At 34.8% G+C, this 25,799-nt stretch overlaps 1 protein-coding gene across 1 annotated transcript; it reads right to left on the minus strand.

Moving 5' to 3' along the window:
• Positions 1-3,682: 3,682 nt before the first annotated feature.
• Positions 3,683-23,826, minus strand: LOC138707578 (UDP-glucosyltransferase 2-like). Its single transcript, XM_069837179.1, has 6 exons — positions 23,675-23,826; positions 19,309-19,505; positions 14,528-15,205; positions 6,404-6,626; positions 5,823-6,042; positions 3,683-4,072 (listed from the first exon to the last, which is right to left on the minus strand). Exons 2-6 carry the CDS (start codon positions 19,468-19,470, stop codon positions 3,790-3,792), a joined length of 1,566 nt encoding a protein of 521 aa, XP_069693280.1. The 5' UTR covers positions 19,471-19,505; positions 23,675-23,826; the 3' UTR covers positions 3,683-3,789.
• Between the last annotated feature and the right edge of the window lie 1,973 nt (positions 23,827-25,799).

Below are 25,799 nucleotides of genomic sequence, written 5' to 3' on the forward strand. Positions count from 1 at the left end.
GTTACGCCGTTGATTTTCAAGTTCATTGTAAACAGCTGTTTTGTGATCCCATAAATGTTGCAGTTTTTTTTGAAGATTCGGAATGCCTGCTATACGTCAGAACTACCTATAATTTCTAGGTGCATACACTCAATTTGTTGGTTTTCAGATTTTGTTTATTAATATTATTTATTTCGCAATAAATTAGTTATAAACATGTTTCTTTTCACTTCGTATTTACAGGATTTAAAGTTCACTGAGTTTACGCTAATTGGCACATACCTAATAGATAATGATGTGTTTTGTTATGTATTATGTTGAAGGTATGTTTCTTCATTTTTTCATAGATCTTTATATTTGGCCTAACTGTATTTACATCCTCATACTTTATTATAATATGTCAGTAGTTTTCTCTGTTTACATTTTTATTTTATTTGCATAATTTACACTCTTAGCTTGTTTTCTGTAGTTACATGTATTTAGAATTATTCCGTATTTTAAGAAGTTTATAACAAATAATTTAAGATAACAGTATTGTTATGGTGATTGGCCAGGTTCAACCTAAAACTGGCTTCCTGGGCATCTGAAATATTTATAGAAAAGCACGACAGATAATCACATGAAATTAAAATGTATATGATATCCTAGACCTTTCACGTCAGAGGTGAAAGAACATAAGCGGCAAAACATTGTCAATTTACTAGCCACGTAATGGTTAATTGATTGGAATAGGGTATTGCGAAAGTACGTCGTTATTTTATTTATTTTTGGTACAAGTAACATTTCTTTAAGTACCGGTATTTATTTATTTTTCCTTGTACCATCAATAAAAAACACGTATGCTTTTAATTTTTTTAAAGTCATAAGTGGCTCTATGCAAGTGCTTACGCGGTATTCTGAAACTCAAATAAAATACCATTTCGGATTCCGTAATAAATTACGTACATAAATACACTGAATCTTGATCTATGCACTTAGTTTTGTATCAATTAATGTCGAAAATGTACATGTGACAACGAAATCAAAGCTCTAAAACGTCAAACGTCATGATTTTATTTCGCCTCCGCCCGCCTTCACTCAGCGTTGCCAAACCTACCCATGCTCCGGCTTGTAACTGAAGAAGCCTCTGGTACAAAGCATAATTTTTCAGGAGGAAGAAAAAATAATTAAATATCAATAGGCCAACACTGATCTTCGATGATGTCATCATATTCACCAATGTTTTCTTCCGAAATACCTAATATTCTTCTGTAGGCACATTGATACTTTATTACTTTTTTCTTCCTCCTAAAAAAGCTATCTTCTCTATTGTCACATTGGAGGTTTCATTAAATTAACGGCGATGTATTGAACATGATTCTACCACAGTCTACTATATACAGTCGCGAAGCTAGAGGTGATTTTTTGCAAATCTCGTGATAAAGCGCTCCAAGCGTTTAGCAACTAGAAACAATAGACTGTCCACGGTCGACTTTGGACTGTGTCGTATTTCCATCGAGTGCTAGCTCGTTGCGTATTTCACATTGATGCTTGTGAAATGTTCGTTATTGGTTGTAATGAAAATGTTAATGGCTAAAATACAATAATTGGAATAAAAATATTTTACTAGAGACGTAGAAAAATTAAGTTTGTTTTAATAAATTTATTGATCACGTTTTATTTTCAATTCTGGTGGGATTATTATTGCTTAGGCCTACTTTTTTTTCCAAAGGATATGTTTTTAATTATAGCTGTTAATTTTGTTGTTATTTTTATTTGTTATTTTACTAGAGACATAGAAAAAGTCTGTTACAATAAAATTTATTGATCACGTTTTATTTCCAATTCTGGTGTGATTATTATTGCTTAACCACATCCCACTTTGTTAACTACGTAAGCCTACACTACAAGTACCGGTACACGTAAGTTACTCCATTAATTCATATTTCCATTATTATTGTTGTAAAGGGAAATGAAAATTAATATTTATTGGTTTCATAGTTAATTATCGCTATAATCTTGAATGAGTGAGGCGATTATAGTAAATTTCAGTTCGTTTTGCACAAACAAAAATAATATTAACCTATTTCTTGCAGGTATCTTCGATTTATGGTGGAATTTAATATACTTCATTAAAATAATAAATTAACTTTATGCATTTAATATTTCAATAATGGAAGGAAAGTGTTAATTTTTCCAAAAGAACACAACGAAAGTGTAACATATTTTGTCGTCTACTAGGAGAGAGATCTGCGATGATGAGGCGATAGTAGCGATCCTAGTGGTGGGCAACTACCCATGTTTGCATTTTTACTACATATTGAGCTTCGCGACTGTATATAGTAGACTGTGATTCTACTGAATCTCTGAGTTAGAAACAATGGATAAAGAAGAAATAATGTCACGGCCGCCTTGCCATAAAATATAAGACATCAAATAGCTTTTTGATGGCAACAGAGTGAATCTAGTAAGCTGTGACTGGAAACGAGAACGTCAAAGTTAAAATTTACAAGAACCTGCACGATGATCTCTGTATTCCTGAGGTGATGGAGGTCCTAAGACAGAGCTACATCAGACTGTATAACTCCTTTCTAAACCAGATGAATCCACTACTTCAAGTCATTATCACTAATCCACCGCAAGATCCAGCACATAGAAAACTAAAAAGAAAACGTCATAGCGATATGAGGCTATAGAGTACTTTTGGGATTGCCAGTGGGCAGTACCCATAAACAAGTGTCAAGTTATTTTATTTTTGTTTTCTCCTTTCTCTGTTCTTGTTATTCTCAACTATAATGTATTTATTTATATACAATAAAGTTTACTACATTATTTAAAAAAAAAGTTAAAATTTGGTCAAATCTCACGATCTCATTCCCGGGCATGGAGAAGCTCCTCGTTAATTGTGAATGCATCCATTTAAATATATTTATTCTAAAAATGTTTCGTTTTCGTTGTCGTTTCCGATTTATTGTGGACCAGCCTTAAAATGCAAATTAAACTTTCAGGAATAACTCCCTGTAAAGTTAATTTGAATAATTTCGAGGGAAAAATTGTGTCGGGTAGAGTTCCCGGGTAGCTCAGTGGGAGAGCGTTGGTACGTTTAACCAAAGGTCCCGGGTTCGATACCCGGTCCCGGAACAATTTTTCCCTCGAAATTATTCAAATTAACTTTACAGGGAGTTATTCCTGAAAGCTTAATTTGCATAATACACGTCACTGTACGTAACAGAAAACCACAATTTAAAGTCACACAGAGTTAGTGTGCACTCAAATATTGGTTGCTTGACTGTTGTCAGCCCGCTTTGAGGTCTGTGGATATAGAGGGAAAAATTGGATCGGTGTCGGGTAGAGTTCCCGGGTAGCTCAGTGGGAGAGCGTTGGTACGTTTAACCAAAGGTCCCGGGCTCGATACAACAATTTTTCCCTCGAAATTATTCAGCCTTAAAATGTTAAGATAAGTGGAAACATTACGAAGTCAGTCATTTTATTATAAGATGTTATAATATTGGTGAGTTTGAATATGGTTATTGCCGGGAGTTGAACGCAGTAGTAATTCTTTGCTTAAGACATACGACATAAGTTACAATACCATGTAATAATATTAGTGTCATAAGTAAAACTTATCTTAAGTAGTGTAAAAAAAAAGCACATAACACAAGTAATAGTGAGAATGAAGCAAGGAAAAGGAATCAGTTCTTGCAGGCAAATAATGATGATGGAGTGGGAATTTGATTCCATTTATTTATATATAAAAAATACAACGTTATAATAAATCAATTTTCTTGATACAGTTTTAGAAATAATTCTGTATTTAAGCTCAAATTATTATCAATTCTGTTTCATCTTCTTGGTTGGATCTGAGAACAACATATTTAACAGTGCTCTGAACACCCAGTAAACTACCAGAATTATTGCAAGTCCCGCTGCGACCACAACCAACAACACGTCGAGCAGAAGGTACTCGTACCAATACAGTTGAGCCCCAGCTGAACGCAGATGTGGCGCCCCCTTGTGTCTGATGACGTATTCCGTCCAGAACACTGCTCGATCTAAGGCGGAATTCGGGTGATCTCTGAACATCTGCGACATTTTCTTCGCGTTGGCTGCGTAGCTGCGTGTAGAAAAGATACATGCATTTTAAAAATATATACACTACTATAGAATCGTTATGTTTAATTTGTACCTAAGTAAAAAGAGAAACTTGTTTCGTTGTTCTTAATTTCTACAATAAATTCTCTAGCATTTATTAATCAGATAATCTTTTAGTACTTTGGTTTGTATATTGTAATTCTAAATTTAATATTAATTGTATTATAGCTTTAATTATATTCTTAATATTGTAGTTGTAATCTCCTTGAATAGGGGAAGAGAAGGCCTGATGACATTATCTCTACCAGGTTAAGGTATGTATTAACGTTTTGGAGGAAAATCTACATTTTTAACCAACCTTTTAAAGATATTTATCAGACAACATATGAAAGTAGACTAACATAACCATACATCAGAAACTTCAATTTCACTTTTTGATTCCTTAAAAAAAATTATTAATTAAAAATTGTTCTATTTCTTCAAAATGCCATATATTTTCTAAAAATTACTCAATTTTTAAATTTATTTCACTGAGTTATTGCTGTTTATGCGTACAATGCTCTGTACTAACATTATTACAAAGAATATTTTAGTCATAAAAACGCCATTTCAAACGTTAATACATACCTTAAATAAATAAACAAATGATTTAATGAAAGAATGAATAAATAAATAATAGGGCTTCGTCCTTCCTATGGAAATTAGCGAACACATCATTCCCCCCCTCTCCGTGCGGTCCCATAGTAACGGTAATAAAGTATTTTTAAAAACTTTTGAGGGTAGTTCGAATTCAGTTCACAAAAATGAGACCTGTATTAAAGGATCTTAAAAGACGAGAAATTCTACACAATTTTGTGAAAGAGTTACAATAAAAAAAGGAACCGGGTTTTATATACGAGGGGGTCAGAAACAAAGGAATATAAGTGCACTTAAGTTATTTGTGAGAAAATGTGGTTGAAACTACTTTAGATTTTGTAAATTCCGTGAAATTTTTTATTTCAAATTTAGTATGTGGTGTGGTTAAAAGTTGTATCCCTTTGCCACTACAATTTTAAATGTTTTAGCTTGCCCTGCATATACTTAATTCATGTTCTTAGAAATGTCACTTGTACCACTTTGCTTCTGACCCCCTCATATGTCAATTTTTTTTTTTACAATTTTTATACCATTCACTTGTTATGAAGTATGTATCTGAAAATAGAAATACATGTTTCTTCAGTGTCATATTCGTGACCAGAACATACAAGTTATTCTTATCCATATGATAGAATGTTTGTTGACTAGTGCTATGTCATTATTCAATAATTTCACATAAACTCACGTAACACAGCTTTCCATGTGCTTCGACCGCTTGTAGCATAGGTTTGCTAAGTAAAATCATTGTTTGATATTCATTAATATTATTATTATTATTATTATTATTATTATTATTATTATTATTATTATTATTATTATTATTATTATTATTAATCTTCAATTCCACTTTTGATGCGGTTTTCCTTTGTCTATTCTTTGGAACTTGTCAAGTAAAATGAACCAAATGTGTAGGTCATAACTTCATATCTTTAGCGGAACACTGTGAACGAAGCTTATAAATAAAACCGAAATTTAGGAAAACATAAATAATTGCGTTTTCGGTTTTAAACACAAAACCTTCATCACAATCAAATCACAGAGAAAATCTGAAATCTCCATATAATATGCCCTCATCTCGTCACACAATAATGAAACTTAGTTCATTGAATTTAGAAAACAACACTGTTGGATCGTACCTGGCATTGTTGAGGATTTCTCTGATAGCTTTGAGGACGCTCTCCTTCGTCATAGTCCGTCGATCCAGAAACACTCCCATGCCTTTACGGATGATTTTCTGTATGTTGAAGAACTGGTCCGCGACAAAAGGCACCCCAACGATAGGAACTCCTCTGTACATCGTTTCTGATGTGCTCATCTTGCCACAATGACTAATAAACATGCGGATGTTGGGATGTGCTGAAAATGTTTGCAAACAATATTCATTCAGGATAAATTTGTTTTGAACTTAATGCTACAGGAATGGTTGGTGAAGCTTCTGAATATTTCGACCGTGTGTTGAAACATGAAGTATCCAACTTCTCGTGAATTGCACGGATATTTCGTTCATGTTCTTCGGATATCCGTTTGCTCTTTTGAATATGACATACCTTTGTGAAGTCATAAAAGCCCTCAAATTAGTCTGTACAAGAAGTAAGTTAATTGCTTAATCATGTTTGTGTAACGCACTAATTGAAGCAAGGTATTGGTCTATTTAATATATGCAGTTATAATGGTATATTGACTACATTGACCATATAGGATATAGATGTAATATTACCTAGGATGTCACTCTGTGGCAGCCATTTGCTTATTTTGACGTTGGGCGGAATTCCGGGAAGATTTTCAGATTCAAATTTCCAGAGAATTCTCTGAGGCAATTCTGAAAACGCATCGAGTAGCGCTTGCCGTTGACTTGGTGTCATAGCGTCGCTCCGGAGGTTTGAACCCAGACTAAAATAAATGAATCCGTCCTTCGCTTCATCCAGATATTTCTGCAGGTCCTGGAAAAGAAATCAATAATTGATATAGAATCTATTTCATGAAATATTTTTGACCATAGAGTGTTGAGAGTGTTGCAATATGCATTTTACAACTCATACTCTGATAAATCATTGTTATTTTTTTCTTTGGTCCTCAGATTGGTATAATTAAAAAATTATATTTGTATCATTAATGAAAATTATAGTAGAAGCTGAGGAAATCAAGAGTGTGTAGAACATGAAGTTATTGAATATGATCCCTTAACTGGAGGTAACAAGTATTGTGTCTTGCAGTCTATTCATTTAGTAGTTACAAACCATGAAAGCACTGAAAACTACTCATTGAATCAAATAATGCAATCGTATATACAGGGACATCACTTTATTTTTACCAACATTTTTAACATTAACCTGGCTATACTCGGAAACAATGTTGCCCCCTTCCATTACAGGAGTTTGATGTTACTAGTGCTATATGTAAACAAATCATTTTACTAGGTATAGGAGGAGAGAAAAGTAGTGTACTATCCATTTATGTTGTAGGGAAATACGATATTACGATTTTCAGTTTGATCATCACTTTTACGGAATTTATCAAAATACAGTAGAGTAGTAACATTTTTTTTTCAAAAACTCAAATTTTTAGGCGGCAATGTTCGTTATGTAATGTCTACTTTATTTAGCATATTAATTATTGGTCTTAACATACAATATAGAGAGTGCATTTAAATTGAGGGGCTCATAAGTAAAGGGCTGTAAGTGCACTTAAGTTACTTTTGAGAAAATGGGGTTTACATATTTAAGCTTTCGTAAAACCGGTGAAATTTTTATTTAAATTTTAATGTGTGATGCGATTAAAATATCCCTTTGCCACTAAAATTTTAGATACTTTAGCTTACACTGGATGCACTTAACTCATGTTATTACAAATGTCACTAGCATTCCTTTGCTTCTAGCCACCTCAATTATAAATAAGCTAATCTGAATTTTTAAACAAGTTGCTGAAAATGGTTGCCGTTCATTACAATGCAGGCTTCAATTCTTTACGCATATTATTAAAAACATTTTGAAGCATATTCTCTAAAATTTAATTTATCGTTTCTTGAATATAATTTTTAGTACGATATTATTAATATAGGTTCTTTCTTCTGTAGAAAACGCAACCATATTTCTGAAACACACTATACACTGCAGTGTTTACTTCACTGCTTGAAGACTTCGAATGCAACAGCGGCCGTAAGTTTGTGTGTCTGACGGGAGCAAGGACATTAGTGAAGGGGTGAGAGTGAAGTACATTCAGAAATGCAGGTACAATAAAAATGCAAGTAAAAATAAAATGATGTCCCTGTATATAATTACTGTATTAATACAACGTGCAGTACAATATCTGTTTTGTAGTGTTCTGTGTTACTCGGCCTGGCCCTTATACAATTAGAGTCATTAGTGGTGCCTATAAAGAGTCACCGAACGGCCCTCAGGGTCGGAGTAATACATCTTCGTTAAAATCTGATCATATATTTACATGTTTGGGTATTTTCTTGGATCTACGGAAAGCTTTTGACACTATCAATCATAATTTACTTTTGGACAAACTACATACTATTGGAGTTAGAGGTATAGTTTTAAAATTATTCCAATCATATTTTAATAACAGAAGGCAAATGACCAAAATTGAAGATCAATTTAGTGAATACAAATATATTGATATAGGTGTACCGCAAGGAACAATTTTGGGACCTATTTTATTTCTAATATATGTTAATGATCTGCTAAATATAAATTTAGAAAAATTTAATGGATCTATATATTCATATGCGGATGATACAGTAGTTATTTTCAGTGGTTTTTCTTGGCAGGAAGCATATAGAAATGCTAATATAGGTGCTAACATTGTTAAAAAATGGCTTAATTCCAACTTCCTTTCTTTAAATATATCTAAATCAACTTTAGTTCCTTTTTCGTTAACAGCTGCCAGTGTTCAAAATTTAAAATTTAGCGATAAATATAGACTAATAATACACAGTTAAAATTGTTTAGATCCCAAAAGTTGTAAATGTCCACCTTTGAAAGAAGCCACGTATGTCAAATATCTGGGTATCATTATTGATCAGAATTTAAGATGGCCTCATCACATTACTTATCTTTGTAAGAGGCTTCGTAAAACAATTTATGTAGCCTACTGTGGGAAATAGCTTTCATCTTGTTGAATGCATGTCTCACACTTCTTGAATAAATGGTGGCATCAGGTTCCAAAATCCATCTTATTAACTTCTGGACGAAATTGTGTCGGCAGTAGATTCAGAATCTACTCCCCTTTCCCTATCATTCTATTGCCACATGATGTCCTAAAATACAGAGCCTTTAATTAGGCTTCATCCGTTAGTGTGTGGCCGCGCATGGCCGTCTGCTGGCAGAGTCGGATACTTATAATTTCTTAAGTTAACTGCTTTGATTCTTCATGAAAATTACAATAACCACCTACCTTTGTTATAGAATATGTTGGAAATGATGTCATTGTAACGCCACACATCTCTCACACCTTCTAAGAAAATTTGAAAAAAAAAAAAAAAATGAAAGTTTTCTTGAAAGGTTTGAGAAATGTGTGGACATCATTTCCAACATCGTCTATGAGAAAGGTGGAAGGTTATTTTAATTTGCATGATCAATCTATGCGCTTGACTTAAGGGTATATGTACGTGAACGACCACAAATATTATCAGAAAATGCAGGCTTTAAATTTCTAAAATTTTATAAGAAAATGAACTCACAATTGGACAAAAATTACAAGGTACCACAACAAGACTTATTAAAACTTAAATATCTGATAAAAGTATAAAAAAGTTACCAATAATATTTTTCAACCAGTTTTATCAAAATATGAAAAAAAAAATCTGCAGTTACATCATTTGTAACCATAACATTGCTATGGTCTCTCTGACAGGTTTATTATTTTTCTTGCATGTAGTAAACACTTGTTTCTGAAAAGTAGACTACTCTCAGACATGTAGAGTTCTTTATTTTAATACAATTAATTTTTATTGTCCTATATAAAATATATTAAAATTTACATGTTTCGTGACCTAATTTTTCTATTTGCAAAGAAATGGGCATTATTGTAGTCTCTCTTTTGCATAAATACATGTTAAATCAGTGTACAAAATTTCAGAATTCTATCTCTAATGGTTGTGGAGTTATGAAATAATGTGTAAAAATTTTCAAATTTTGGAAAATTTAATTTAAAATAAAAAGTGAATTATACTTTTATCAGATATTTAAGTTCTAATAAGTCTTGTTGTGGTACCTTGTAATTGTTGTCCAATTGTGAGTTCCCTTCCTTATAAAATTTTAGAAATCTAGGGCCTGCATTTTCTGATACCATTTGTGGTCGTTCACGTACATATAACCTTGAGGCGCTAGAATATCCGATTCTGCCGGCAATCAGCTTGCTTCCAGCCACGCGCGGCCGCACACTCACGGATGAACGTTTATTTGAAGGCTCTGCTTTTTAAGATAATTCTTGTAACGTCTAGTCAAAAATAATTTGACATAACCTTTTTCACTCTCCCTACATATGAAAAATCCATACCTAAAAATTTTCCCCTCATTTTCGGTACTGCCTGTATATATAACGCCGTTGAAAATGGATTAAAATTAATATAAACTTGAAAGAAATGTAACCATTATCAAAGGAAAAACTAACGTTTATTCACAAACAAATGCAGACAAGTGAAAAGTAATCACAATGATGGCTTGTACAAATGCGGCAAGAAGTTATATGACTCCTTCCCTGTATTTTAATGGAAAGCAAACGGTTCAGGAGGAATTCGAATTAAAACTTTTACATCACCTACTACATTGTGTAAACTGAATAAATGCAAGGACAGAAATATGACAAATTTATTGCCCACTTTATTCGATTTTTAAAAACAAGAGATGATTTCCTTTAGGTAGAATGTAGACCTAAACGAACAATGAGTTCGTTCAGGAGGAATTCGAATTAAAACTTTTACATCACCTACTACATTGTGTAAACTGAATAAATGCAAGGACAGAAATATGACAAATTTATTGCCCACTTTATTCGATTTTAAAAAACAAGAGATGATTTCCTTTAGGTAGAATGTAGACCTAAACGAACAATGAGTTCGTTCAGGAGGAATTCGAATTAAAACCTTTACATCTCCTACTACATTGTGTAAACTGAATAAATGCAAGGACAGAAATATGACAAATTTATTGCCCACTTTATTCGATTTTAAAAAACAAGAGATGATTTCCTTTAGGTAGAATGTAGACCTAAACGAACAATGAGTTCGTTCAGGAGGAATTCGAATTAAAACTTTTACATCACCTATTACATTGTGTAAACTGAATAAATGCAAGGACAGAAATATGACAAATTTATTGCTCACTTTATTCGATTTTAAAAAGCAAGAGATGATTTCCTTTAGGTAGAATGTAGACCTAAACGAACAATGAGTTCGTTCAGGAGGAATTCGAATTAAAACTTTTACATCACCTACTACATTGTGTAAACTGAATAAATGCAAGGACAGAAATATGACAAATTTATTGCCCACTTTATTCGATTTTAAAAAACAAGAGATGATTTCCTTTAGGTAGAATGTAGACCTAAACGAACAATGAGTTCGTTCAGGAGGAATTCGAATTAAAACTTTTACATCACCTACTACATTGTGTAAACTGAATAAATGCAAGGACAGAAATATGACAAATTTATTGCCCACTTTATTCGATTTTAAAAAACAAGAGATTTCCTTTAGGTAGAATGTAGACCTAGATGAACAATGAGTTCATTATGAAGGTGGAATTATAAGTATACCGCGCAAAAAAAAAAGTTTCTGGCAACAACGGTGAAGAATATGTGCAGATTTTAAACTGTGAGATACAATACTCTACGAATATGAAACAGTAAGGATTTCTATTTGATCTGCCAGAAATATTTAGATGACTATAATGCGTAAAGATATGAGACTTTAGTAAGTGTCCATACCCACCTGGGGATATCATTTGACTATAATTTTGGGGTGTAATGACTACGATAAGCCCTGTGTTCTGTGTTAATACCAGAGACGTGCTCATCACAATTACTGTTGCATTCTGATAATTAAATACCTTTATATTCATGTTCAATTCCTGTGTAAAAATATAACTAATTATTGTAAGTTTACGAAGAAAATGTATGTATATAAGGTGTCCGTCGGGGTAATTACATTGTATATATTTACTTATTAAATAGTATATACAGGGACATCATTTTATTTTTACTTCAATTTTTATTGTACCTGAGTTTTTGACTGTACTTCACTCCCACCCCTTCTACTAGTAAACTTCCAACCGTTCACGACACAGAGCCGAGGGCGTGTAAGCAGTACTGAGTTAGTACAGTACGTTCCAGAAATATGTTCGCGTTTTCCAGTGACGAAAGAATTTTCAATATTGAATCATATTTTCGCACAGGTACTGTCGTCCGTTTGCCTACGTCACATCCCGATTTCCCCCACCTGCTTCTGTTCGCCCCTCTGTTAAGTCTAGTAGCTGGGCTTTCTTAGCTCTTTTCTGAAAACATTAATTTCTGTTAGGAATTGGACGTCTACGTAATATTATACAAGTGTTTAAAATAACTTAAATAAAAGGGCCTCGTTAAGTCATTAACTGTCACGTGATCCCCCCCCCTTTCTACGACCCTGCGACATAACCACTTGGACGGACAGTAGATAGTATGTCTGAGTAATTTTATCTTTTCGGATCGGGCAGAAGTGAAGATTGAATTTAGAGTAGCCTACGTAAGGTACTCTTTTATAGAGTAGGTACAGAATTATTTCAACATGAGTTACTAGTACGAAGAACGAAACTGGTAATTGGGGTTAGGTACAATAGTCTATAGTGCGATAATATGCACATTAGAACTGAAGCCTGTATCGAAATGAACGGCCACCATTTTGAAAAATGTGTTTAAATATCCATATTATGATTACTTTTTCAATTTAACTTCATTCTCTATATTGTACGCTAATGTGCTGTTGACAGTATAATATACACTGCATAATGAATACGTCCGCATGGACAGCTCAGTTCGTGAGTAAAAACACTCATTGTTAATACTGTACTGTATTTTGATTAAACAAAAACATAATGAAAATGATCAAACTCAAAAGCGCAATATTTCCTAGTTTACGTAAATGGATGAACTACTTTTCTTCTCTCCTGTACCTAGTAAAGTGATTTGTTTGTACATTACGCCAGTATCATCTAACTACAATCGTGGAAGGGGGGTAGCAAACGGTGTTGATCCAGGCAAGTTAATATTAAAATGTTAGTAAAAATAAAACGATGTCCCTGTACTTGTCTCCTCTGTCGGCAGTGTTTACATCTCCTATCAGACATTATGGAACGAAGTATAGTCAGTAACATTATTCCAGTTGGGATAGTTTTATCATCAATTTCCATACTAGGTTTAGTTTCATGAACACTAGTCATAAACATCTTTTAAAGTCTTTAAGCTAATTTTGAAGTAATTATCCTTCAAAGCTATAAATAAAGATTAAACTTCTTTAAGCCATGTATACAATGAAAGTGGAAAGGAACTGGCCACCCTACCCCATTATCTCCTGGTTTAGTTGCCTAATGACTGATGCCTTATTGGTGTTACTTTTGAGGTTCAAACCTGTGTGCGGACAGTTGACTAAACAACAGTAAAGCATAAGCGAAAATGCAGAAAAATATAAAGAAATGACTGCGAGTGGGAAACGCAAATTATAAGCTGAAAAAGAACGGAAAATAATAGCCGCATGGCGAGAGACGAATGTATGAATTACTGAAATGCTAAATATGTTCCCTGTAGAAATAAAAACGTCGATAAGAAAGAGAATGAGAGACTAATGTAGCCTACAACAATGAGAACTGAATGTAGCAGAGAGCCATGACTATGAAATTTATAATGATGGCAATAATAATTTATTTTTTTCATTTTATTAGGTTATTTTACGACGCTGTATCAACATCTAGGTTATTTAGCGTCTGAATGATATGAAGGTGATAATGCCGGTGAAATGAGTCCGGGGTCCAGCACCGAAAGTTACCCAGCATTTGCTCGTATTGGGTTGAGGGAAAACCCCGGAAAAATACCTCAACCAGGTAACTTGTCCCGAAAGGGATTCGAACCCGGGCCACCTGGTTTCGCGGCCAGACACGCTGACCGTTACTCCACAGATGTGGACGGCAATAATAATAATAATAATAATAATAATAATAATAATAATAATAATAATACTTACTTACTTACTGGCTTTTAAGGAACCCGGAGGTTCATTGCCGCCCTCACATAAGCCCGCCATTGGTCCCTATCCTGAGCAAGATTAATCCATTCTCTATAATCATATCCCACCTCCCTCAAATCCATTTTAATATTATCTTCCCATCTACGTTTCGGCCTCCCTAAAGGTCTTTTTCCCTCCGGCCTCCCAACTAACATTCTATATGCATTTCTGGATTCCCCCATACGTGCTACATGCCCTGCCCATCTCAAACGTCTGGATTTAATGTCCCTGATTACGTCAGGTGAAGAATACAATGCGTGCAGTTCTGTGTTGTGTAACTTTCTCCATTCTCCTGTAACGTCATCCCTCTTAGCTTCAAATATTTTCCTAAGCACCTTATTCTCAAACACCCTTAACCTATGTTCCTCTCTCAACGTGAGAGTCCAAGTTTCACAACCATAAAGAACAACCGGTAATATAATTGTTTTATAAATTCTAACTTTCAGATTTTTTGACAGCAGACTGGATGATAAAAGCTTCTCAACCGAATAATAACAGGTATTTCCCATATTTATTCTGTTATTAATAATAATAATAATAATAATAATAATAATAATAATAATAATAATAATAACAAGGTACCTTCGGTAAAGGATCAGGCTTCTCTTTAATATGCATTCCACCAATTGGTATTATATTAGGCGTCAACGGTCTGGCGTCTTCCAGTCCGAATACAGTGTTTGCAAGAAATAAGCTGAAATTTCTTTGAATATCCACGAATGACGGCAAGTCCTCCTTGAAGAACTCCTTCGCCATGGCTTCCATGTTGGGCATATGTTTATACAGATATCCATAAAGATAATAATAATGAATGAAGGTATTGTAGATCTTTTGTGTGAATGTCATGCTGGTAATGTCAGGTAGGATAGAAACAGGCATGTAGGAAGGGTTGTCTGGGGCCCCCAATGCTGCATCCATCCACGGAGTAAGTCCGAAGGGCGATATAGCAACCACAGGCGGGGACCCGAATTTGTGTATGAATCCATAGAAGCATTCGGCGAAAGCGGCTTCGACGATAATGAGATCAAACTGATCTTTTGATGGATAGTTGAGTAGCTTCTTCGCCCCTTCTGACTTAAGTTCCTTCTGGCAAACAGCATCGATCCACACAAATATACTGCTAACAAGCCCCATGTCAGTACCATCATCAAAGTTTTCAAAATCGATGTCATCTCTGATTGTTTCATAAACTCCTTCCAGTTCGATGTTTGTTAGATTAGGAACATTATCCTTACCGGCATCGGTGCTTACCAGTGTCACCTGGAAAAGTAAGACGAAAAAACATTGACAACAATATAATTTTCTACCTTATGATATCGTGTGTTATGTTCGGTTACCTTACGATATGTTGATCTCGATCAACAGAATTGAATCGCTACAGACGAAGACTGTGCAGTCTAAATCACGACGTAGCACATTTACTGTTCTGTGCAAAGTACTTCAGTAGCATTTATTACATTAACCCAGTGATCGCCAAAAGCTGTGTCGCGACACATGCCCCTGCCTCCACTCAAGCGTAACCATGGCATCATACCCCCACCCTCTGTTTACAGCCATCACTTCGATATAAGTAAAGACATTTATCAGCAGCGGACGTACGCATGTAATGTTACAAGTGTGTAGGATAATATGTTTCGATGTCTTTTCGAAAACAGATAGTAAGTAAAAACTTAATTTTAAGGAGCATGGAAGGATAAGTATTTATTTTGTGCAGATGGCAAAAATATGGCATACTTAATTTGTTGTAAAATTTTAAATGAAGTATAAAAGAACAATGTAGGCTACGTTGTCATTATTCTTCTTGTTATGAAGACTACCACGCCCTTACCTGTAACTTGAATAATAAACGAACAATAAAAAGTAACGGCTTCTATGTCTTAATCGGGGTAAAATACATCGACGTTTTTTCGACGTATTTAGTGTAATTTGAATATTTCATTAATAAATAAACAATAAAAAGTATTGGCTTCTATGTTTTAAACGGTGTAAAATACTTCCACTTTTTTTTTCTACGTATGAGTGTAATTTTAACATTTCATTAATAAATAAACATTAAAAATAGTTCAACGTTTTTTTGAAGTATGTAGTGTAATTTACAACTTCGTGACCAGCCTGGTACGTTTTTCTAGTTTCAAATATCTGCTGATGTAAAGTACACGCTCTTTCTATGGTAAATAAGAAAATGAATTTATTTTATTTTATTAATAATTAGATTTAACAGGGGTGTTCTTCCGGCCCAAGCACTGCGACCTATAAGATCTATTGCGCATCCCCGTCTTTCATCCCTTTCAATCCAAAAGTTTCAAGTTCTTGATGAACTGTATCAAACTTTGGACTGGGACCTTTGAGATCTCTTCAAGTTTTGGAAAGTGACTCCCAAAAAAGAGAGATCTTTGTTGCGCAAGCGCATTACAAACGCACAGCAGATGAGTTACTGACTCATCTCCTTGTGAACATCTTATACACAGTGGGTCAGTAATAAGTCCCATCCTGTATAAGCTTTTCTTCAGGGCACAGTGTCCTGTAAGAAATCCTGTTGCCCAAGAGAGCTGCTTTTTGCTAAGTCTCAGCAGCTCATTCGATTTTGTTTTATTAATAATACAAAAATAATTAATAGGAGGATAAAAAATTAACATGGAAAAAAGTGTGTGTATAGTTAATAAGTAGAAGAATATTATATTACTTTTGTTTTTGGTCACAGCCCGTCTCTGCACTGTTATTACTGTATTACCTGAGGAGATACCCACTCCACCCCTCTCCCTGCGATAGTGGTGTGTGGGTTGCATTTCTATTACGTCACAATTTCGTGGTGTTTGGCAACAAATTGACTTTTAGTTTGGTTAATGATTAACCAAACTAAAAGTCAATTTGTTATTCATTTCCATAAACAAAATATGTGTCTTATTTTATGATTTTTAAATATAATATGTTATAGGAAAGGGTAAAGAGCACTCTTATTGAAAAAAGTAACATATCACATGTTACGTTTTCGAAATAACCGATTCAGAAACTAGATACCATTTTGTCTCATCGGCTGTGTATCTAAATTTATAGTCAAATTGATAAGTAAACGCCTGATGTGGGTACTCAAATCGGAAAACAGACTAACTCTGATTGTTGTATTCGTAAGCACAGATCAGCCGCAAACTGTTTTATGCAGGTAAAGACATTCGTTAGAAATGTTTTCCTGAAGAAGAAGTATCTTGTGGCGGTGTTTTGATCAAAAAAGGCTGACGATACTGCCACATAGCATTATGGAATCCTGCGAACTACCGCTCAGTCTGTAGATTTGTAGTAAGAAAATAGTCTAATCCTTTAAAAAAAATGGACTTAAATCATTTTGGGATCACATTTTTCAGTTCATTTTTGTGATATTATCCCGATCACTTTTTAATAATTCATTAGTGGGGAAAAAAATTTTTAATTCGTGTTCCCATTTAGCTTGTAGTAGTCTATTGTTTGTGTTATTGTTTTTTTAAGAATTTCAGATAAGGGCGCAAATAGCCATAGTAGCTGATGAGCAGTGGCGGTTCCTCGGGGGAGGGAAGGGAGGAACGTCCTCCTCACATTTTTCTTCCTTTGAAAGTAAATACCAAATGAAATGTGTGCCTTGAAATTCGAGGAATATTCGATAATTTTTAAGTTCACAGCTATAAGAAAACCTCGGTTGATCGAGTTTTAAACGACGCGCACTCATGTGCTGCTAGAAAACTGTGAGAAAGATCCGAGATTGTTTGTGTGGAGGAAAGTCAATCCATTCCTCCTTTACTGCAGTTAACACACATAGACAACAGCGCACTAGCGGCCAGAGAAAGAAGTAGAGTTTAAAGCAAGTAAATGAACGGTTAGGGAGGAGATCCTCCTCTGAATCAGCGCATGGGCGGGAAATAAAAACCGACTGGTCGTCCAGCAAAGCTCGCTACCACTGCCATCTAACGGTGCTGCATTCAACCAGACTATAACACATCTAGGAGGAGGCACAATAAAAACAGTTTTAACGCAAAGCTATGAAATACACCATATAAACTTTTTTTAAAATTATAAATCAAAATATGTTATTCATTACACATTATTATAAGCCACTATTCATGGTTTGAAACTTTCGAAGATATCTTAATGTTGAAGTTGGATTCATATAAAACAAAGAGGAAGTAGTTCTACGTTAGTATAGCAGAGCCTTTTGGCCCCAGAAATTCACTTCCATTCATTGTCTACTAGACAGGACAACAGCCAAGTTGTCAGTTTTGTACAAATACATTTGAAATTGAAAGTACTCCAAACTACATTATTTTTAACATAAAAAAATTAATCGGCCACCTGCAACTTTGAACAATAATTGTAGTATTACTTTACAAGAACTGATATTCTTCAAAAGCATGTGATACTGAACTTGTAAAATGTACATGTGGCAACACAAACCACGTGGGTGGATGCAGTGTTCTCGCTTTCCTAACAGATTATTTCCCATTCCCATTTCCGTAAAAAGGTCCTGGTTACGTATTAGTAGCTATAGTCTCTTCCAACACGTGTGATGCTGTAGTGTGCGCGAAAAATGCTGCGAGATTGTGAATTTCCTTGTAATCCTTAATTTGTGCAATTATTCAACAATGAATGGAAATGAAAACACATATTTTGGACAATTCAGGAAATTCAGTTTACAAGAACAGATTATTGCTATACAAAAGGGAAGGCTAATTTGTAGCATTTTTGTCTCAAGAAGGTGTCATTTTGCGCTGTTAACTTCTTTCCTCCTCTTAAGAAATATGCAGGAGCCGTCACTGCTGATGAGTCCTTTTTAAACCCCACTAACTAATTAACTGACTGACTGACTGACTGACTCACTGACTAAGCTGTCGTGGGGCCATTATCGCACCTTTGTTGCATAATGTGGTAGAGCACCATCCTACATGAACTATTCTGTTCTTTCCTCTAGCTGCTGGCAAATCCAATTACGGCATAAGCTGATCTTCCAAATCTTAAGATAGATTACTCCATCTTTCCGTGAAAGAAGTATGATCCAATAACTTGGCCGTTCCAGATTGCGCACCGCACCATGATGCGCTGTTCTCTTTGCTCTTTATCTCCGGTGTTCCAGTGTGGCTCAGTGGCGGCCAGTACCGGAGATTCTGTTTGTTTACACCTACGTATGAGACTCGTGAAATCACCGCCGACACGCTACATTGTATTGTAAGTAACATGAAGTTCTGTCTCCAGACATATTTGGAAATCGGAGGTGTCGTATTGAACGTAAAGTATTTTATGATTCAGCGTATGGCGCGGGACTTGTCGAGCACACTGTAGTTTCCGGCAATTACATTACATTACAAGACACTTTCTGCAAATCTAGATGTTTTGTTAATTACCTGGTGACCTCTGTTGGCAAGTGCTAAAATTAGGGGTCTGTTGAATATGTAATGACTCGGCGAAGCCACGTTCAACAGACTTAATATCCTTGCGCTCTCTGCTCCCTGCAAGCCTGTACTCATCAACTGTAGAGTAGCTAGAAGCAGCACTTCTGTCCACATCGTTCCTTTTTCTCTCACTGAAGAAAAATCCTGACCTGCAAAACACAAGTTCGTTATCTTAGTTTTAGTTAGTTTTAGAGAAGTTATCTTTCGAAGAGGTGAAAAAATTCAAATATCTTGGAGCAACAGTAACAAATATAAATGACACCCGGGAGGAAATTAAACGCAGAATAAATATGGGAAATGCGTGTTATTATTCGGTTGAGAAGCTTTTATCATCTAGTCTTCTGTAAAAAAATCTGGAAGTTAGAATTTATAAAACAGTTATATTACCGGTTGTTCTTTATGGTTGTGAAACTTACACTCTCACTTTGAGAGAGGAACATAAGTTAAGGATGTTTGAGAATAAGGTGCTTAGGAAAATATTTGGGGCTAAGAGGGATGAAGTTACAGGAGAATGGAGAAAGTTACACAACGCAGAGCTGCACGCATTGTATTCTTCACCTGACATAATTAGGAACATAAAATCCAGACGTTTGAGATGGGCAGGACATGTAGTACGTATGGGCGAATCCAGAAATGCATATAGAGTGTTAGTTGGGAGGCCGGAGGGAAAAAGACCTTTGGGGAGGCCGAGACGTAGGTGGGAAGATAATATTAAAATGGATTTGAGGGAGGTGGGATATGATGATAGAGAATGGATTAATCTTGCTCAGGATAGGAACCAATGGCGGGCTTATGTGAGGGCGGCAATGAACCTCCGGGTTCCTTAAAAGCCAGTAAGTAAGTAAGTTTAAAGAAGTTAACCTTTGGTCGGTTAGACTCTCTAAATTAGACACAGTGCATCGGCAAGAAAGAGTCCACAGTTCGGCTCCAGGATGCAAACTCCCTCCATTATTGGTGTTCATTGTACAATTTTGTGACTCGGAGTATTTCAAAGTTCGAAGATTAAAATAACACATTACTGCTCATAAATTGACGGTTACATTTCTTTAGCAAAATGTTTAGTGTACTCTTATTGCTTCTGTGTAATTAACTTAATTTTCAGTAGATAAACAGGAAAGTGGGTAGACAGATTGGTAGATAGATAGACAGATGAGTGGATGAGGAACAGTTAGATACAAGGTAAGCACATCGATAGGAAAGTGGATAGACAAGTAAGTAGATGGACAGGAAAATGTATAGCCAGATAGGTAGGTAGGCAGGTAAATAAAATAGACAAGAAATTGGATGGATACATTCATTTGTTCTCAAATAATTTTGTAATAAGTTCCGTATGATTTTCGATGACTGAACCGTACTTCTGCTTTGTCAATGCAGTAGCTCGGTTCCAGTTCGCTAAACCTTGGGCTGTACTCGTATATACTACTTTTCAACATTACCATATAGTGCTCAAAATCCTTTGTTCTGGCTATAACATAACCACAAAGTAATTAATACATAACTAATTACTTGAATAAGGTGCTTAGGAAAATATTTGGCCTAAGAGGGATGAAGTTATAGGAAAATGGAGAAAGTTACACAACACAGAACTGCACGCATTGTATTCTTCACCTGACATAATTAGGGACATTAAATACAGACGTTTGAGATGGGCAGGGCATGTAGCACGTATGGGCGAATCCAGAAATGCATATAGAGTGTTAGTTGGAAGGCCGAAGGGAAAAATACCTTTAGGGAGGCCGAGACGTAGATGGGAAGATAATATTAAAATGGATTTGAGGGAGGTGGGATATGATGATAGAGAATGGATTAATTTTGCTCAGGATAGGGACCAATGGCGGGCTTATGTGAGGGCGGCAATGAACCTCCGGGTTCCTTAAAAGCCAGCAAGTAAGTAAGTAAGTAATTACTTGAATTGTTTGTTTCTTTACCTTCATTTTCATTACCTCACTTGCTTCCAGTTGCATCAGAAACCGACAACTTTTTACTATCGATTTAGTTTGATTCAAATAATTTTTGCACGAGATCGTGCGTATTTGCTTGGTTTCCGCACAAAACCAATCCACGGTAAATCTAAAATTCCACATTCGGTATTCCCAACCTAACACACATAACAATTTCCCTCTTCTTACCGCTTAAGTGACATATTGATTTTACTGCTTTAGGCTTTTAACATATTATTTTTAGAGACGTTCAATATAGTAATAATTATAAATTGGAAACTTACCACCGCAATTTCATCTAAATTGCACTGTTAATTATTATTTTTAAATATTTGCAAAAATTAAGTTAACTCTGAAACTCCACTAAAGTTACTGTATTCGTGATGCAAGTAACATTAAGGAAGCCGTGAAAAAATCAACAAGATTCCAGACTCATCATAGACTGGGGGGAAAAAAGACAGACGTATATCACGGCCTGCTGGAGTATAGTAAACACAGAAAACATTTTAAAGCAACAATGTTGAAGATAGATATTTTTGTTTTGCAAATTTGCCGTCATTGAACAGAAACCAAGATGGAAATTTCATTGCAACTAATTAGAAATTCCTCTTTCAGGTATGTAATAAACGATCTTCGCACAAAATTATGTATGATACACGAGCGGTATGTTTTCTTTCAATTTTCGGAAATTAAAAAAATCTCAACTACGTTTCGCTTTTTCAAACTTTTTCTCGAACATGAAAACTTCAACATACCGCTCTTGTAACGCATATTACTATTTCAATTCATCGCATAAATGAAAATAACATTAATTAGAACAAAAGAACAAGCAGCAAAGTAAACAGCACAGATTGCTAAATGAGGAGGACTTGCTTCAATTGTCTTCTGACAAAATGACAATCTGTTTCAGAGTTTAAGTAAATGCTACCATCTATTGCCAAACCATTAAATAATAGATTCATTTTATGATTCATTTAGACAGATCTTACACTGATGTAACTATTAAACTTTAATGTTTAATTTTTGGACTTGCACCACTTATATTCTGAGCGCCTCATATATTCCTTAACATCAAAAGAAATAGGCTATGTTTGGGAACTTTTATAGATTTATAATTGTAGACTATTTGTAGTACAGGGACATCATTTTATTTTTACTTCAATTTTTATTGTACCTGAGTTTTGGAATGTACTTCACTCCCACCCCCTCTACTAGTGAACTTCTAACCGTTCTCCGCACAGAACCAAGGCCACGTATGCGGTCATAGTAAGCAGTACTGAGTTAGTGAGTATAGTACGTTCCAGAAATATATTCGCGTTTTCCAGTGACGAAAGAATTTTCAATATTGAACTTATTTTCGCACAGGTACTGTCATCTGTTGCCTACATCGCACCCCAGTTTCCCCCACCCGCTTCTGCTCGCTTCTCTGTAAAGGCTAGTGGCTAGGCTGTCTTAGCTCTTTTCTGAAAACATTAATTTATGTTAGGAATTGGACGTTTACGTAATATTATACAACTGTTTAAAATAACTTAAATAGAAGGGCCTCGTTAAGTAATTAACTGTCACGTAATTTCTCCTATTTTTACGACCCTGCTATATAACCACTTGGACGGACAGTATCTTTTCGGATCGAGCAGAAGTGAAGACTGAATTGACAGTACGTAAAGTACTCTTTTATAGAGTAGGTACAGAATTATTTCAACATGAGTTACTAGTACGAAGGCCGAAACTGGTAATTGGGATTAGGTAGGTACAATAGTCTATAGTGCGATAATATGCACATAGAACTGAAGCCTGTATCGAAATGAACGGCCACCATTTTAAAAAATGTGTTTAAATATCCATATTATGATTATTTTTCAATTTAACTTCATTCTCTATAGTGTACGCTAATGTGCTGTAGACAGTATAATATAAACTGCATAATGAATACGTCCGAATGGATAGCTCAATTCGTGAGTAAAACACTTATTGTTAATACTGTACTGTATTTTGATTAAAGAAAAAACTAATGAAAATTATCAAACTCAAAATCGCGATATTTCCTACTTTACGTAAATGGATGAACTACTTTTCTTCCTTCCTATACCCAGTAAAGTGATTTGTTTGTATTTTACGCCAGTATCATCGAACTCCAGTCGTGGAAGGGTAGCAAACTATGTTTACGTTTCTGAACCTTTAATCCAAAGGTATAGCCAGGTTAATATTAAAAATGTTAGTAAAAATAAAATGATGTCCCTGTACAAATGAGAAATAAATCGTATTATATTCGGTGCCAGGTAAATAATAATATTTCTTACGAAAATATGTAATACAAGTATATTCCAGCTTAGGTTTTAATTCTCAACCACCATAAATTATTTTTAAGTTGTTCTTACCGTATAAAAAGTCAATGTATTTCGTTTTTCAATCGCTTCCTGCTTATAATTGAGACGGTGAATCTGAGATAACAGACTGTCTCATTTATCACGCAACCACTCCTTCACAGTTCGGACAAGCTATTAGCAGCCGACTTACCGAATTTAAATTGCGGTCATTACGGAGAGCAAGTGCATTTTATTCCTTGTGGCCTTGGCACAATGCCCGCACTCTTACCGCCATAAGATCAATGATATCTGCACAGACATGAATGACAATGCTAAAATAATGAGATGCTAGAGTGATATCAGCTGTAAGTTATTTATCTCTGACGTTTGCCAAGAACGTCATTGTATATTCCTATCATGTGCAAGTCAGAATTATCCAACTTTCCTACATTTAATATAGGCCTATCGGTAGTTTCATGTCATGGAATACATCGTTTCAGGACGTGCTTCTGGAGTGTCGACGGCCTGATAAATAATTATTGCTTATTTTTTTACAACCTCCACAATTGTGACTATGTGTCGCACAGCAACTAACTTATGACTAAAAATTAGCATACCCCGACCTCAAACCCCAAGTGACTGGAACCCCATCTAGGCCATTGTTGGACAAAAACACATAAAACTATAAATAATTATAATATAAAAATCTATATATATAATTTGAACTGGTAATGGAAATTACGGGAAAACGGCTGAACGGATCCGAATGAGTGACCCCTCATTTTCATGCCTGGCATCCAAAGTTTTTTGGAAAAGTAGTAGTTTTCAGTGAAATGTCAATTTTCCTACATAATTTTACTATTTTCCCAAATCCATCTGTTGTCAGTTTTGAGAACTAATTTTATTCAATCACGGCCGACTTGATTGAATTTCAGAACAAAACACACACTACAATAAACAGTAGGCTATTACTCGAAGGCCATGACCTGCAGGATTTCTGACATATTTAGAGCTCAATTCAATTTATTAAAAACTGATTCTGCAGTGTATAATTTTCTGAGTACAGCTGTGTATTGGATATTCAAATGTACGAAACTTGAGGTGGTTTGATGACTTTATTACTATTAGAAATTAAATATTATTATAGTTAATATCATGATGCATCTATTTTTTCATTAATTGTACATAATATTGATGCTGTATTGATGACATGAAAGTGAAACTTTTTGTGGTTATATAAGTAAATGTAGAGAATATCTTAATTTAGATCTTCATTTCTATAATTTACTGAGTGGCTGCTACATATAACTACAAAACTTAAGTAAGATAATAATATTGTTATTAAAAATCAAATATTTTTATACTTATTAACCCAGTGGGGTTGGGTCTTTTTCATATACTTAATGGCGGTGTAGTGTAGATATTGATATGTGTCATTGTCTTCAGTATTGGCTCGAGAGAGCGCAAAAATACAGTTCCTAAGGAAAGACCAAAAGGTATTACTTACTGATAAAATAAGAGGCCTAGAAAATTTTGTAGTCTCCAGATTATTTCAGCAAGATCTCTTATTAGGATAAAATGATTTTACGCTCTACATTTCAAGTTCTACATAGAGCAGCTATACGAAAATGCTATTGTTCGAAAGCTTAGAAAACCTGACATTTTTTTAACTTTTGCCTACAATCCACAATGACCTGAAATAGCTACTGCTATCGTCCTGACATTGATACTTGCCTTTTCGCATTGAAACTCAAAAACTGAATTTGGATAGGTTCAAGAAAAAGTATTTGGCCTAAAAAAATCCATTCAGAGGGAGTATGTTTCACTATTATGGAAGCAAATAATTATAAAAATGTCTGATATTCTTCATTGAAAATAATCTGAACAATTTTTATTTGAACTTTTTATGGACTTAGTTTGCAGCATTTGTTGCACAAGCTACTAGTATAATATAAAACGCTGTGCGATACCACAAAATCATTTAAACTTGATGATGTAAATCACCACATTTACTGTGTGACATAAGATAGGTGTTAAGGTAAGTGTTCACTACATCGTATCGCACGCATCGGACGAATCGCACGGATCGGAAAAACACTATCTTTGCTGTAATTGTTATGTAACCGCGTTCACTACATCGTATCGGACGCATCGCCTCTCGGCAAATCCGTCCACGTTTCTCGGATGGGCAACTTTT

Source organism: Periplaneta americana, chromosome 1 (assembly GCF_040183065.1).
Source record: "Periplaneta americana isolate PAMFEO1 chromosome 1, P.americana_PAMFEO1_priV1, whole genome shotgun sequence".
Taxonomy (NCBI): Eukaryota; Metazoa; Arthropoda; class Insecta; order Blattodea; family Blattidae; genus Periplaneta; species Periplaneta americana.

What these genes read in the sequence shown, in the direction of transcription:
- LOC138707578 (XM_069837179.1), bottom strand. Translation starts at nt 19,470, where the DNA reads ATGTGGACAGAAGTGCTGCTTCTAGCTACTCTACAGTTGATGAGTACA. An exon ending in AGCCTGATCCTTTACCGAAG is followed by an intron (nt 6,627 to 14,527) that starts GTACCTTGTTAT and finishes TTTCTTTTCCAG; the next exon opens with GACCTGCAGAAATATCTGGA. An exon ending in GAAATCCTCAACAATGCCAG is followed by an intron (nt 4,073 to 5,822) that starts GTACGATCCAAC and finishes TTCTACACGCAG; the next exon opens with CTACGCAGCCAACGCGAAGA.